The following is a 15,965-nucleotide window of genomic DNA, read 5'->3' on the forward strand; positions in this document are numbered from 1 at the left end:
GTCATCATCATCATGATTCTACTCGGAGCCACTGACGGAAACCGCAGCGACGCCGCAAAGGCGTCCGTTTCGGAACCGAGAGGCTGAGAAGAAGACGTCCAATCATCGTCTAGATATGACCGCGAAGGAAACTCGATCCTCAACACACATACCTTCGTACGCATGTACGTACTTACGATTGTCGACACCGAGTTGCCGTGCCGAGCGAACATTCAGACGATCATGAAACCTCAGTGAGCGTCGGCACCATTACGGAGCAAATGAATTTTCAGCTGCTTCGGAACCCCATCCCACCACACGGCGCAAAACTGCCATTGGATGCGAGTCGGCGGACGTTCGCCAAGGTTCATCCGTACGAAAAGCTGCTCCGCGTACAATGGAACCCCGGCTGACAGTTCGAGTTGGCTGTCTGGTCTTCGAAACGAGAAAACACGCGACGAATGCAGCGTCAGAGGATCACGCTCCAGAGTCCCGTTGACCGCGTGTACGTGCCCCCGCCGGGTCACGTTCCCAATAAAAAATTCTTCTCTCGATCCAGATGGGCTCCTTCCCCTCTCCCCCGACTGACTGTCACACCGGCTGCAGAGGAAACTGGCGGTGCACTTTGCCCGCGCCGGCTCCGAGCTTGACTCCATGGACTACATCGACGCAGGAGGAGATCGGCCAGCTCCAGCGCACTCAGGAGCTTCAGCGAACATCATACAGGTTTCGTTTCCCTCGTCAGAGGATGAGCGATCGCCGGATGATGCGCTTTGAGCATCGATAGCCGTGGTGATCAAGAACACCACAAACAAGGCCTTCTTGTTTATCAAGAGGAGGGACCCTATGACGTCGATCCTGCGTGAGGGATGCCGCTCGGTTGGGACACGTATGAATCGATGTAAATCACTGAATTCTCCGTCAAGTTTTTTGACAAGACGCGTCAGTCGGTCTCATTCATAGTCACCACCAATATGGCCATAGAGTTCCGATATGCGTTGAATCGTCCTTGACCACAGCGCTCCCCCGATACGAGGCCGATCGTGCCGCCACCATACCGGCTCACTGAGAAGGATCAGAACCTCAACTCCCACCGAGGTCCCCGACGTTGCTTGGAGGACCACAGGGGTTCCCAATGATTCCCCATGCCTCGCCGCCATGGTGTCGACTAGCTTCGCGACTCGGAGACACCGCGTCGTGGACATTTTGTCCTCCCGCGATGCTCAAAGTGGGAATATGTTGGTCGAGAACCTGCATCATTCTTCGGAAGAAGCCGTCGACGGAGCCATAATCTGAAGAAGCGCCGGATGAGACCTGAATACGGCAGCGCGGCTCCAAGGGCTCGTAAAGCATATCAAGGCATCTCCCAGAAATCGAACGTTTCTTCTTAACGAATTTCGTCAACTAGATGTCGGCTCGTCTTAGTCCTAAAAACGTCGACATTCGTTGTGTATCGTCATCTCGCAGACCTTGACCTCTGATCTTCTCAAGGATAACGTTCGGAATCGACGCCTTCGGCGCCAGACTGCGCACTTCATCGGTCGTCACATGTTCTCTCGCGCTCCGTTTCTTCTCCCAAAAAACTCTGATGAGTGGGTCTGGTCAATAGCTCTTGTCAGACGCACGCTCGGGAATTTCGGAGAGAAGCTGGAAATATACTCCAGAGCCGAAAAATCGGACCGAGTCGAGATGCTTCGGTAATGACGCGAACCCATGAGCACGCGTCTGATCCTACGATCGGTCATAAATTCTAGTTCCCCTTTGTCAGGAGATTATTGCGGCAGGCTTCCACGCCCGACGATTATTTTCTCGCGCGAGCATCTGATTCCGTGGACCTACCTGAAGAAATTGTACGCGTTGGCGTCGTGAAGGTCCATTTCGAACTCCACACGGCTCGTGATCTCTTCAGGGAAACTCGAAGCGGTCACAAAGCACCAAGGCGTTCACTCCGAGATCCGTCGAGGTCGTCCCATACCGAACTCGGGTTGCTCCTCGCACTGATTATAACTTCCGCCGGGTGGATATCGGCTCGCTCTCTCTCTCTCTCTCTGACTGACGAGGATTGTCGAGCGATCAGAACTCTGAAAGCTTATCCTTTGCCTCAATCCTCCGCGCAGCGTGTTCACACGTCGGCGCAGCTGCCCTTTCACATGTTGTTCACACTAAGCACCACCACGGAGCGCGCACATCGTAGCGAGAAGCCGCCACCGCTGCTGCCGCCACGGAAACTCCAATATTTTTTTCTACTCGTTCTGTCTTCTGGCTCGTGTTTTGTATTTGAAGATCTGGCGACTGGCGTCAAGTTCCGATTTGACGTTACCGTAACGCTGGATCGTTGGTCCCTTCGGAGCAAGGAGGAAAGACCGCCCGGAGGAGGAGCCATCAGACACTAAAGGGGACCCGGGCGGGCCGGACACATTGGGCCCCTAGGGCGTGTCTGGGGACACTGGTAAGGGACACACGGAAGGCAAGTAGGCTGCAAGCCAGCGAGCCAGCCATCCTGTTTGCCAGTTGGGCATCGGGTCGGGGGGCAAGACAAACCTTGATGGTGAAAGTATAACGAAGCCGATGTCACCCGCCGTCGCTAGATAAGGCTGGCTCCGAACCGGCTCGTGTAGAAGAGCGGGAGTCGCTCCGGGCACGGGAGACCCTACCGTTCGGTTCGAGATCTTCGATCAGCGACGGTATTCGTGTAGCTCAAAGTCCGCTGGATTATACTTTTCCATTTGAAGGAGATGGAAAAATTACCACCCTCGATGTTAGTTCCATCTGCCGCGTCGGCCATCGGCAAAAATCTGTTGCGAGATCGGTCCCGGAGCTCGATCGGCCACGGTCTTAGACACCCAACCCAGAAATTGCCGCAAAGAAAATGTAATTCCCAGGAGGAACCCTACGGAAACCCGAATGGGAGTTCCTGAGGAAACCCATGAATTCCGCCGTGACGCTTCACTGCACAAAGCTAGTGGAATCATGAGCGAGTAGCGTTCGGGAGGGAGTTGCAGGGTTCGATACGTTGAGAGCGCAGGAGGCTCGCCAGGATAAGAATCGTCGCCGAAATAGAATCCGACGATGAAGGAAGTTTCTGGCAAAGTCCTCTGAAATATCTATGTCCACACCTTTCTGATCCCGATTCCTACAACTCCAGTGTGAGATGTAGATCCGCGTGACATCTCTGTTAAGTGTCAGGGTGGCGTTTCAGATCCATCAGAAGTGTGCTGTGCGCCGCATCAAGCGAAGCTGAGCCTGACGTGCATAGTCAAAGCGTGAGCGTGTTGCCATTCTCCATGAGTCAAGCTAGCTCAGCGACATGAGCAGTGATAATAACGATAATAATACTAATGAGTGATCTGATTATAATCGGTGGATAATTTCCGAGGCGGACCGCAATAAACTCGGAACATTGAGCGTGAATAAACATAGTTGCCGGATTGTCGCTTGTTGAATTCCCCCGTTCTACTCACTAAGTGCCGTCTCGTCAGCAAATCGTTCGAGCAATTACTTTTGGCTCAGCGCATCCTTCACGAGGAACGAGGAGAGGACCTTCATGAATACATGATCAAACAATGCGAGCTCCTCCTCAAGGGATCCCGGAAAGTCTTGGCCGACTCCACGTCGACAGCTGTTTTTTTTCTTCGTCTTTCTCAGCGAAGGACAGCTCCGGAATAGCGAGCTTACGTCCGTAGAGGATCCGATATGTTCGCGAATCCAGGGAAGCTCCCCGTGCCCCGCTCAATCATTCATGGATCATAAGATCAAAAATACCGATACTTTACAATTTTTAGAAGCAGAGTTACACTCCATTCTGATCTCGACTCGATGATTCCACGATCCCCACCGGAATTCGTCTGAGTCCATCATGGAGTGACGGCACGGCCATCGGACTTATATTCTGATCCGCTCCAATGAAAAACGCCGCTCACCTTGCCCGCAGAATATGCAAATAGAGGAGGTAAAGCTGCCGGTCGGCGATTGAATAGAGTACGCGCTCGAGTGTCAGAAGAAATATTACCCCGGATAGCCGAGAGCAATAATAATAAGCACAGTCATGACACTTATAACCAAAGCATGGAGCGAAAGTTCAGACGGCGACCGTCAGGAAACATAAAATAAATCGAGCAACTCCCAGTGTAAATAGCATTCTTCCCGGTGATGGATCGACCTAAGTCACTTGTGCTCGTCAACAACTCTGAATCAGCGGCGGTTTCTCGTGATGTGGCGTGCCCTGACGACGTGTCAACGAGATAATTCCTCCGCTCGGCGACGGGAAGCTCATCAGAAGGGGAGATGACAATTGTTAAGATAATCGCTGACCGAAACCCAGGCGAGGTCGAGAGCATTCGCAATTGCGGTTGATTAAATGCTGCGAGCTCGGAATGACGCGACGTATGCAGAGAGAGAAATCGGTCCCGGACATTTTGACACGGGATCTGCTCAAGATCCAGACCTGGGAGCTCGAACGCCTGCAGCCGAGCATCATGCAAACTATAGATTGGCAATATGAGCATAGATCGGACGCGAAATATCGCAGAAACTCGAGCACGTTGAGAACGGCATGCAGAATGACCGGAATGAGCACAGAGTCATCTGGCTGGGCCTCCTCAGCTGGAAAAGCAAGGAAAAGGCAGTACGCCCTGATTTGAGGGAAGCGAAGCGTGGGACTCGGGGGTATCGAGCAATGAACAGCGGAATTCAGGGCTCGTCTGAGAACTCTCCGAGCAGCGGAAAACATCCTGGGCAACGGACTCGAAAGCATGCAAGTTTGATCCTCATACACTGAATGCTCGACCAGAAGCGAACGCTAGACGGGAGGCTTGAATCGACGGTCCGGCAGATTCTCCTGCTCGTTGTTCCATAATGATACACGCGTATCGCGTGACTCGTCAAAATTTTCGTTACACGGAACCGCCTATTCGTTCGCCACGACAGGCGGTTCTTTAAGAGTGAGCAGAATATTGAGTTACTAGATATGTTCTCGATGACCCGTTCCGCTCTGCGCGTCGACATTCAGGTTCGTGAAGGGGGCGCGCAAGCTTTCGCGAAACGACGTGACGCTGCGATTGATGCCCCATCTTCGGAGAGTATGTACATGCGACTTCAGGGAGAACATCATGCGTTCCGCAATGATCAAGTTTATTCTTAGGGTGCGATCGATCGGATCCGAGCTCGGGATTTTTATTCGGACCGGCCGCTGCAAAGAACGGATTACTTTCCCTGAACTTGATGGAGACACCAAGCAGGCAAACTCTCAGAAACGCGCCTCGCATAGTTAATTCGGCTCGGAGCAACTGAAACCCGAGGCTCTTAAATGTGGAGACAATTTTCAAAGTTTGTCCACTCTCTCCGCGTCAGCTCTCGGTCCCCTATCCGTGCGCGGCTGTGGATTCGATTAGCGAAAAATAATCTCGACCACTACACTTATCCTTGAGGTTGATTGAGCGCCGACGAATCCTGAATTATTAACTCGAGATTAGAGTGGATTCGCCGGAGTGGAATTATTGGACCTCGGGCCGAAAGCTGTCGCAGCAGCGAAAGTGCCCGAGTTTTGAGCGAAATCACGGTTGGGCAGCGTCAGAATCAGGTACACGATAAGCTCCGACAGAACACACCGGATGATGGCTGGAATCAGAAAAACTCACCGATTCTGAGATTCCTCTCGTGAGCCATCGCAGGAACCGGAGCATTCATATATCTAGAAAAGTCATCCGAGCATGAGGGCAGTGAGTCCAGACGAAGCACATACATCAGCGCTCGTTGGAGGATCACTAATGCTTGAACTTCTGCGACAGGGCCGATCGTCATAGACCCTACTCCTCAGATTTGAGTCCATTATTCATCCTAAACGAGGAGTTGAAAACGAGTTGGCAGGCTGCCTGACGTCTTCTACGGCTCCCTTTTATTTGAGGGGGGAGCCGTCGACCTTAGCGCTGACGGTGGCTCCGATCTTAAGTGTGTAATATGCAGTTCAGACACAGCATAGAACCACCATAAAACCATAAAACTAATTGCCGCCTGACCAGCAGTAGTTTTCGCCGTAAAAGAACAACTTGGCGATGCTGGTGGTCCTGGTCGCGAGCTGATGCTCATTCACGCCGGAACCTTCCGCTCTTTATCTCGTCTACTGTGTAAGTAGGACCCATCTCCAGATCAGTCGATTGGTTGGGATTCAATGGTGTCACGCGCCATAGACTCCGAGCTCTAGGGGAGAAACATCGAGCGACAAAGTGAGGAACTCCAAAGGGAAGGAAAAATCATCTGTCCTACACAATCCATACACTTATGTTCATTTTTCTACTATCATTTGCTCATGTCTACTTCATAGGCGAGAGATCAGCTTGACGCATGCCTCGAGAAAGATTCGGTCGTCGTACACTCTCCAATCTCAGAATTCTGATTGGAACTCCCATCATGTTCAGTGAATGTATCATTCATGAACATTCGTATACACACGTAAATAGAACGTTTGAAAATAAATATTTATATGAATGTATATCCTTACATGCTATTCAGAGGAAGATGGTGGAAACTCAGGTTGGGCGAAGGAACATCGAGCTGCGATCAAAGATTCAGGAGAGTATCTGATGACGGCAATCGCTCCAGAACAGCTCCCGGTCCCGATCAGCCCGCTTTAGAATTACGCCGCGCCGAATTCTCGCACTCCTACAAGACTTGGAATGCAAGTGACTTATTTTTAATAGTCGGCACGAATGCGTTGCCCTGTAAGGGACTCTGATTGTCATGATTTTCTCAGTGTCCAGACGAAGAATCATCATTAATGTTTTCTTCGTCATCTCTGCTGCTGCAGTTTCTGATGACGCCGTCGACGGCGACGCTTGCTTATTTGCCGACTCGTCCACCGTTGTGAGTGACAGAGGAGCAGGCGGTACTTTGAGAACTTCATCGCTGTTCCTTTTGAGTATCTAATTGCCACTAAATAGAGACGTCAACTTTTCCTATCCCTGTCTTTACCCTACTCTCTCCGTCTACTTTCATTCCTCCGGAGCACTCTGAAGACAGAACACTCTTATGAAAAATCGTTCCGACCAACCGACCGGCACGGAAAGAAGAGCAGCTCTCCCACTAACGCGAGCTGACGACCCGAGCTGCAATGACTCAACTAGTCGACTCCATTTTATTTAGAAGTTCCCTCTTCGTCGACGATGAGCGCTCGACTATGCATCCTGGAGATGTACACCGTTTATTCTTCGAGAAGGCTATCTCATTGAGATGAGACGCCGAAGGACATTCGTCTTACGCCGTGCCGTCTCCTCAACGGAGGAGTTCGTCTCTTGGGTTTCGGGTTGAAAGCATTCTGGATAACTTGGAGTTCACGGGACATTTTCCCTCCGAATAATGATCGCGACATACCTGCATTTAAAAATAACAGCAGTCCTGTCATCAAACTTTGGGATCCCGTCAACGTAGGATCCGGAGAAAATTACGAAGCATCATGTTCCTTGACCAAGCTAATTTGCTTAAACAGACATTTACGGATGAGCCGGCTCGCATCAACGAGCGATCCCCTCCCAGACGATTTTCGCTGACAGTTTTCTGAGATCCTCCCAACTCGCACTTCCTTCGCCCGGTCGCCCGCCCGGCTAGCCGGATCGCTCCGCAACTCAGGCTCTGAGAACGCAGAAATCCGAGTCATCTTCAGCGAGATAACGAGCATTGAAAATTGATTTGGGTTTGTAGCCCCGTTCTTTGCTGGTACGTGACGCTTCAGACGGATTCCGCAGAAGGAATCACCCTCTCTTCTCGTGTGCGAGAGTGCGAGTCCTCAGCATCGCGGGAAGAGTCAAAGGAGTCCGCAGCCCATATTCATAACGACCCGTGATTTAAAACTCGGCTCGGCGTAGTTACCACAGTGGCTCCGACCGTCAGGAATTCGATGATTCCTACCGCGTCGCCGCAGGCTACCGAGGAATGGACGAGCAGGAGCATCTGTTTCAGAAAATTTCTCTCTGTACAACGAACTGATTACAGAACAATACTTGTATTGACTCGCTTCGTCGGAAGCTCATCGGAGCACGCAGCGGATAAATGTACGTCGGCAGATCGTAGATGGAGTAGGGGAATTCATCAGCGGTTTATATGCTCCAGTTCATAACAGCAGCAATAAGAAGATTACGTTAGAACCGCGCAGCGGTCAGCGTCTCCAAAGGACGAAAGCCGTCGTTTCGATTCGTTCGTGTACCGATAGTAGTCGAGCAGCTCGAAAAATTCGTCTATCGGAATCCGCGTGCCGCGAGTTCTGCCGAGACGATCTATTGACTAATTTAGAGTCACGGCGAAGTACGGCGCTCTCTTTCCGTACTAAGTGTGACTGTTCTTTATGTGGCTCGGGTAAGCGCACTGTTGCAATAAATAAGCCAAAACCTCCATTTTAGAGTTTCCTTACCGACTGAGGTCATCTGAGAAAGCGATAAAAGCAACATTTGGAGATTCTTCACGCCCTCCATAAAGCCATTAGAGCTTCGGCCTGAAGAAAAGGATCGCTGAAACAGCCTAGGGAACCATGGTCGCTCCTCAAACAGCGAGCTGGCGGCCGGTAAGCCCAGCCGTGCAGCGATCGACGCCGCCGGGACTGAAGAACCACCCGATGATGATGATGGCATTTGCATGATTTTCTACTTTTTATTCGCTGCTTGTCGAGCCGACTAGGATATTCCCTCATATTCGAGGGAAGACAAATGCATGATTAGCGCTTTCCCAAGGAAAACTTGCGAATGCTTCGTCGGACTGACTGGCAGCCATCGATAGAAAAATCGACCCGGAGTGTTACGGCAAGGAAGTCGCACGAAAGGATCGACAGAGCGACTCGGGAAGTGTCACCCTCTCACGCTCTCTGCCTCACATAGGCATTGCCGAGACGGGTGCAGTGTTCTTGCACCCCAACATCGCAGAGTCTAATGTGGGAGCATCAGATAAAAAACTTGGTTTCACTTTTGCAAACGAAGCGTGCCAGACACAAATTGGATTCCACAACACACGAGCCACCGCCGCGCCATACAACCGGTAGACCGCCGGTAGAGAGACGAAAAATAAAAAGAGGACGAACAGGTACAGCTGCCACCGCAAAATTCGACGCTCGCCTCTGCGGGAAGCACTCTATCGAAGAGCCGCGGTTTTGCATAAACCACTTACTGACAGATCACGGCTCCACACACTTTTAATGGCTGGGCTTTTACATCGAGCTCCGACAAAACGATACCTTTGAACGCTATCCGGCAAGGACGAGGGCTCGGAGGCATCGTCAAGAAGTGTTTGGGAACCTGAAAGTTTCTCCGACAGAGCCGAAAGCCTCTTCATATGTTCTCCTACCTGGAAGCATCACTCCCTACAGATCCCCAACGGGAGGATCTGTAGGTCCCAGACGTATCGCCGAAGATCCTCGGGATCGATCGCGGGATCTACCGATCGACTTGACCGCAGAAGCCCTCGCCAAAGTGTCGGCCGCCGACTGGGTCCGGGGATGCATGCTCGAGGAAATGGTCAGACCTCATCTCGCCCTGAATGAAAGAAACGAAATTTCTTCTCTGACGTAATGATATGATTATCATAACTATCCGACATGTGAGGGGAACAAACCCGCTACAAGTAGACAGTGTGAACGCCGCCACGGAGGACGCGGTCATAGACAGAGCGGAAAAGTCGTAAGAAACAGCAGCAAACGTACGAGGGTGAAGGAAATTATGGTGAATTAGACAAAGTCCATAAATCAAACTCAAATTGCCCGAACGAGGGAGAAAAAGGGGCTCTTAGTAGGGAACTCAGCCAGAAACCGTCAGACAGCCTAGCCGCAGAGTGAGCTTGCAATGCTCGCGACTACAGGGCTCGGTCCAGCAAGGGACGCTCTGCGGCTCATCCCCGGAACTCACGAGGTCGACGAGTCCGAAATTCAATCGTTAGAACGTTGTCCTGTGAGCCGATGTGTCGTCTGAGCAATTTCTCAGTTGAGAGGTGTGATGTCCGATGTCCGTCGCCGACGGTAGCATTGTGTCGTCGCTTTTGAAAAGTTTAAAACGGGTTACTATTCGACTAACCAGAGAGGAATTCCATTGCGAGCATGGAATACAAGCGAAGCATGAGTTGAGATGAATTATTATTGTTAGTATTGTTATTTTGATAGTCCCCGTTGTCTCACACTCGCGTCGAGAAACCGATTGGATGAGTTGATAAGGAGGGGAAAAGATGGAGGAGCCATAATCACCTTTGTCAGCCTCGAGACTTTGTTCATCCGGCCGTCCACCTACCCATATGTCGGCCGCTGAAGAACACAGCCATGTGTGTAATCGGTTGGACGTCGGGCCGAGGCATTGAAGGTGTCATGTTTCTGACAGCGGCGTCAGACTCATTATCCTCGAGTAATTCTCATCGCAGCAGAGGACGAAAGAGTTGGCAAGTCATTTAATTGCGATGAATCAAAACGTCGTGGAACGTATGCCGGATACCTTACTCCTCGAAAGCGCTTGCTCATAATGTCCTCCGTATAATTAGGAGGTTGGTTAGCTCGACCAGCGTCACCCAGAGCTGCCTCTGGCGATCGAAACTCACATCGGAAAACTCACTACCGTGCCGAGATTCCGACAGCGAAGCGTGTTTGTCCTCCCTCAGACTGACCTGTCGGTTCCGAAATATTTGCGGAGCCTAAATTCACTTATTGGCTTAGGTCAGTGCTTGTTTTGTCGTTGGAGGCGGTTTCTCGTTTTTTTTTGCTTTCTTTCTCTCTTTCTTTCCGATTTTTCCTTCGACGGACGGGGGAGACTTCGGCAAACAATTGAGACAAGACCCGTATGAAAGCATCAGGGACTCACATGAGCCGCCTCGTCCTGATTCTGAAGGCTATTCTCGCGACGAGAGGAAACGGGAGGCAAATGAGTAGCTCGGAATCGAGACGAAGGCATGAATAGTGCCAGGGTCCGTCGCAAAGGCACCATCGTCACTCTCATGAACTCTCTCTAACTTCCTAACCCTTTGCGGATTTTTGCGGCCAAATAATGAGTGAGCTCGGAGTCGGTGCTCCGAGAGGTGAGTTCCAGAAGTTCCCTGGAGGATCACAGGCGACTCGGGCAACGAATCCGGAGAGGCTGTGCTGATGTTGTCTCTGACGACCGATAGGATACCCTGGCAATGAAAGATGACTCCCTAATGAGTCCGTTGGGCACAAAAGTCGCCAAGCGAGCTCCTGGACGTTTTGAGAAATGGAGTGAACCTCATAGTTCTCTAGTCATTACGTCGGACCACCCGGCAAGCGAACCGCTTGGAGCTAGAAACGATGCATGTGCGATATCTAAAACAATTATAAGTGAACAACAGAACTCTCGAGAGAGGACTCACACCTTTGGTTTCGCGGGCCACCGACCAACCAGCCGCTTGGTCGGCCCGCTCGCTCGCTCGCTCACTCGTCCGCTTGGCCTGCTAGACGGACCGGTCGAGCATTCATCTACACGGCAGCATCTCTAGTCAGATGCTATCTCGAGCAATTTCAGCCTTTTGTAAAAGAGATGCTTCTCGGTGGCGTATTTATCATCATCAGGAAGCGTTACCGAACAAGACACCCGAGCTTGATATCCATAGACTGATTATTCCATTCATTTTCACACGCTCGGGGAACGCATCCGGATCAAGTCATGAATATTTTGCGTTTTCGAGTGTACATATTTTGATAAATTCATTAATTGTGCGGAACGGTTTTCGCGGTGTCCCACCTCAGAGACCGATGTCAGAAGGGAACTTCGTTAATAGCCTCGGACGACGCGTCGTTACCGGAGCGATCCTGTCCGACAAGACTCGTAACATGTGAGCTTTCCTTATGATCCTCATGACGCTTCTTAAAAGAACTGACACCCAGGACGTTGAGACGAAGATGAATGTCAAGATCGGTAGTCTCATTTTTAAACGCAATGCCGTGGAGTTCCCATAGGCGGAGGATTGCGGACCCTCGAACTCATCGGTAAGGTTGAAGGCGAGACCAGACACTCAAGCTTTTGATTCGCCTCGCGTCCATTCCAATGGTCTTCTCACTTCGAAGCGCTCCGGGATGAACTACATGTCGTGTGAAACAACGGATTCACCGGTCGCACATGGAGCCGTCTCCGTCAGACGCTTGAGCAGGTCTATGCTTCATCCGTATGCTGGAGTTTAGACTGGAAAACTCCTGGATATTTCCCGTGGAAAGGAACAGAGTCAGGATAGATGAGATGGGGATTTGGGCCGAGACCTCGGGACGGGGACACATTACTAGCTCAGGCGCGAGGGAGCAGACAATGACTTGGTTGAGCGATGGTCACCATAAGGAATAGGGGAACGGTTCTTTCTCCCCAAGAAAGAGTAATGGCATCTGCGCCAATTTAATTTGCCACTCCCGGGCCTAATTCTGCTGACTGACCAACCTCTCCAATGCACTCTACTGCTTTTCTCACCCGTTGTTGCTCTTGGGGTTAAATGAGACCATCGGAGCAATAGTGAACCGCGGGCTAAGACGCCCGACCTCTCCGATTGGTATTTTTCCATTCCTGTGGTCGTTCGTTATGAATTTCGAAGGCCGCTATCGCGTTAAAACAGTTCTGAGGAGGGAGAGAACATCGTTCCGATAGTGTAAGCGTGACGAGACAGTCACCGGAAGACCGCGAGACGCCGCACTCTCTTCAGAACCCGAGCCACGGCTCGGGGGTTTATTCGAGTGGCCACTTTGTATTGACCGGTCAGATGGACGCCTAACTAAGTCGTTCTCATTCGAAGCAATCAACGGCTCGGGTCCCTCTTTTTCTCCCCACGTCGTTTCCAGTTCAATTTTCACTCGAATAATAACAGTGGCGACTCCCGAAGATTCTCGACATCAGTCAAACTGGCAACTGATGGCTTATCCCAGCCGAACAAGGGTGGAAACGACTTATTTCGAAGTAATGCGGCAACATATTCCTCAGACCTTCGATGATGAGGATTCTCAATCGAATTCCGAGCTGATGCCTCAATGACCCTCTCAAGACCTCGGCGCTCGGCAGGATTCGCTTGAATCGTTACCATGACAACACTCACGGTCAAGTACACAAGCACGTTGATGTCGCTCTAGGAGCCTGAAAACACCATCTGCTCGTAACTGGAAGCCTCAGATTCTCCGTTCAAATGGATAATCGACCTCCGACGTCTTCCGCTCGGAGACCCCCGTCAAGCGTCCGGCCCATAACCGGTTTGTATGGGAAGTCACGAATGCTTGACTCCCCCCAACTTGGAGTGTCCCGGTTTATGTATCAGAGTATTCCAAAGCTTTTCTCCAGAGTTCTGCGTGCTAATCGGGTATTCCATGCCGTTCCAGGCAGGAGCAATATCGCGAACGGATCCGTTCCGGGAACGGCGAGCCGTTTGGTTTCGGCTGCGGCCAATCAGAGACCTGGATCTCGTGCTACTCGTCCACCTTCCCAGATTAGCGTTGTGGATAGACCGACGACTCAACATGGACTCTACGCTCCGAAGACGGGTAATTTTTTGGGAACGCTCAACCGGATTTATTTTCCTCACTCGAGTTTGAAACTCGTTTCATGGAGTAGTTTCGTCAACTCCAGGCACACGCTCGGGCACTCAGCGACAGATCCAGGATAAGCCTTATTTTATGGCGCTCATACGAAATAGGATGTCAGAGCTGTACGGTGAAATCAATCGGCTTCAGAAAGAGAATGAAGTCATGCAGGAGGAACAACGGTGAGATTTGAGGTCGGAAAGTTTGTCCGGTCGCGACGGAAAAGGGGGCGGGAGAGAACACTCCCCGACTGCGGCTTTCGAAAAATATTCTGTGCACAGGAACGCCGCGATCCTGCAGAAAAAGGCAGAAGCCTTGGCGGCTGAGCTCAAGAGCCATCAAGGAGAGCTGGCCGATTACAACATCGTGGTCGATAAGATGAACGTCAATGAAGGCGTGGAAGACATTGAATCTGAATGCGCCGAGTTGAAGGTAAGCTGCCCCAGGCTTCTCTGCATCTTCATCTGACGCTTCCCAGTTGCAGGGTCGAATCCTATCGTTGTCTCATTCCAGACCCAAAACGATTTGGAGGCTCGGGCTGTGGAGAATCTATTCGAGCAGCGACAAGAGAACGAGGCCAAAATCCGCGAGATCGAGAGGGAAATTCTCGACGCTAGGTCAGTTTCAAACGAATTTTTCACCCTTCATCTCGTCATAGGGCATTCAGAGCGGGTCCGTGGAAGTATCTCGGCGGCTAATTCATAGAGATCTGCCTCGTCTTCGAAAACAGGAACACTGCGGACAAAGTGGTCTCTCAAATGACGAACGAGCAACGACAGAAATATTTAGAGTTGAAGCGTCAGAGCGACTCGTTGACATCGAATCTCGAAAAGCTGCAAGAGGAAGCAGCCTCCATAGTCGCGAAGAAAAAACAGCTCGAAGAAGAAGTCTCTCTCTCCCCAGTGAAACTCGAAGCCGTTGCACTTTATACGAAGTTGCGAGAGGCTCAAGAGAAAAGAGATGCGTTGCTCGAAGAAGAGGCGACCAAGGGAACTCCTGCACAGGAGCGGGAGCGTTTATTGAAGCAGGTGAAACAGGACAACGCTCAGCTCGCGGGTGAGTCTGCGAACGCATCACATGGAGAGGGACCGCCAACCTCACGATCCATTTATGAAAGTTCTTCGGACCTGATGACTAATTTTTCATGGAGCAGGTATCGAGGCTAAGATCTCGGAGCTCACCAAGAGCATGGCTCGCGCGAAGGATGAGATCGAGCAACTAGAGAACGAGCTCGACGATCAGAACTCGGAGCGGTCAGCGAAATACAGAGAGCTGAAAAAACGTACGTGATGGTCCGACTAATGCTTGAAGTGTTTGCCATTGAGCGAAAATCGGGGACGATTATGGGGATATTTACATTTTTCATTTCGCCCTCGGAAATCGGCTGAATCGCCTTGTCTGACGGTCCATTATCTGATAGGGGAGGAGACCATGGACTCATTCCTAGACTCGTTCGAGCAGACGAAAGCAGCAGAGCTAGAAAGACAGGAGCACCTGAGGGAGAGTATCCTCAGGCTCAAGCAAGACACCGATCAAAAAACGTTCCAGGCCGACAATCTGCCGTCTCAGAGGGAATTGCATGATCTGAAAAACGATTTGAGGTTTGTGCAATGCAAAGCCACGATCGAGGAGCGAATTTCGTTAGGCTTGCTTAGGCTCGCAGTCTCCCTCTTGTCCCTTCCTGATCCCTCTCCCCCTCACCCCTTCCAGTTTCAAAGAAGGTGAACTCGAGAAGAGCAAATCTACGGTTACCGGGCTCGAGGTCGAACAGCGTAAGCTCGCGTCGGATCTTCAGAAGGTTCGTATCTCCGGAGACTAGCGGTTTATCAGCTGTAAAATTCGCGGAGTCCGTTCGAGTACGAGTAGATTTTTGTTGAGTAAGGATAATTTGTCCCTAGATGGAGCAGCTCGACAGTAAAGTTCGGCAAGAACTATCCACCATCAAAACGCGCCTGGACAAGATGAAAGAGGAAATCGTCATCTACGAAGATATCGACAAACTCAAAACCCAAGCCCAGGAGAAGCGGGAGGCTCTCCTCAAAGAACAGACATCTCTTCTTCTGCGTAAAGATACCACAAAAAAGTACGCGTATCCGGAATCTCCGAGTCGAATACTAGTAGTCGGTCGTCGGGTTAATCATCGCATCAATTATGTCATTCTGACATGCACGTCATTGGAAATCCGTTGCAGATAGTTGACTCTCAGAGCAAAGAAGTCGAAGCGCTGCGACGTCAGGTCGAGCAAGAGGACACTTTCGTAAAACTGTCTAACCTGGAGAAACGATGGCAACACGTCGAAGCGACAAACTTCCAAATGAGGGAATACATTGCCTCGAAGGTTTCTGAGCACTCCTATCGACACCTTCAACAGAAAATCCAATCGGAAGTTGCCACTTACAATGAGCTCCTTCAGGACAGCCTGGTCACCACGGGACCCACGATGCTCTGAATAGTTTTCGTGCGGACGGAA

General features: G+C 51.0%; 1 protein-coding gene across 1 annotated transcript; it reads left to right on the forward strand.

Moving 5' to 3' along the window:
* Window positions 1-13,104: 13,104 nt before the first annotated feature.
* LOC100902968 (intraflagellar transport protein 74 homolog) lies at window positions 13,105-15,944 on the forward strand. The gene is made up of 11 exons (XM_029113216.1): window positions 13,105-13,168; window positions 13,295-13,456; window positions 13,542-13,677; window positions 13,777-13,927; window positions 14,009-14,112; window positions 14,226-14,551; window positions 14,649-14,777; window positions 14,916-15,096; window positions 15,206-15,293; window positions 15,394-15,582; window positions 15,687-15,944. The coding sequence occupies exons 1-11, from the start codon at window positions 13,105-13,107 to the stop codon at window positions 15,942-15,944; spliced, it is 1,788 nt and encodes a 595-aa protein (XP_028969049.1).
* The last annotated feature ends 21 nt before the right edge of the window (window positions 15,945-15,965 follow it).

Source organism: Galendromus occidentalis, unplaced genomic scaffold (genome assembly GCF_000255335.2).
Source record: "Galendromus occidentalis unplaced genomic scaffold, Mocc_1.1 scf7180000076421, whole genome shotgun sequence".
In the NCBI taxonomy this organism is placed as follows: domain Eukaryota; kingdom Metazoa; phylum Arthropoda; class Arachnida; order Mesostigmata; family Phytoseiidae; genus Galendromus; species Galendromus occidentalis.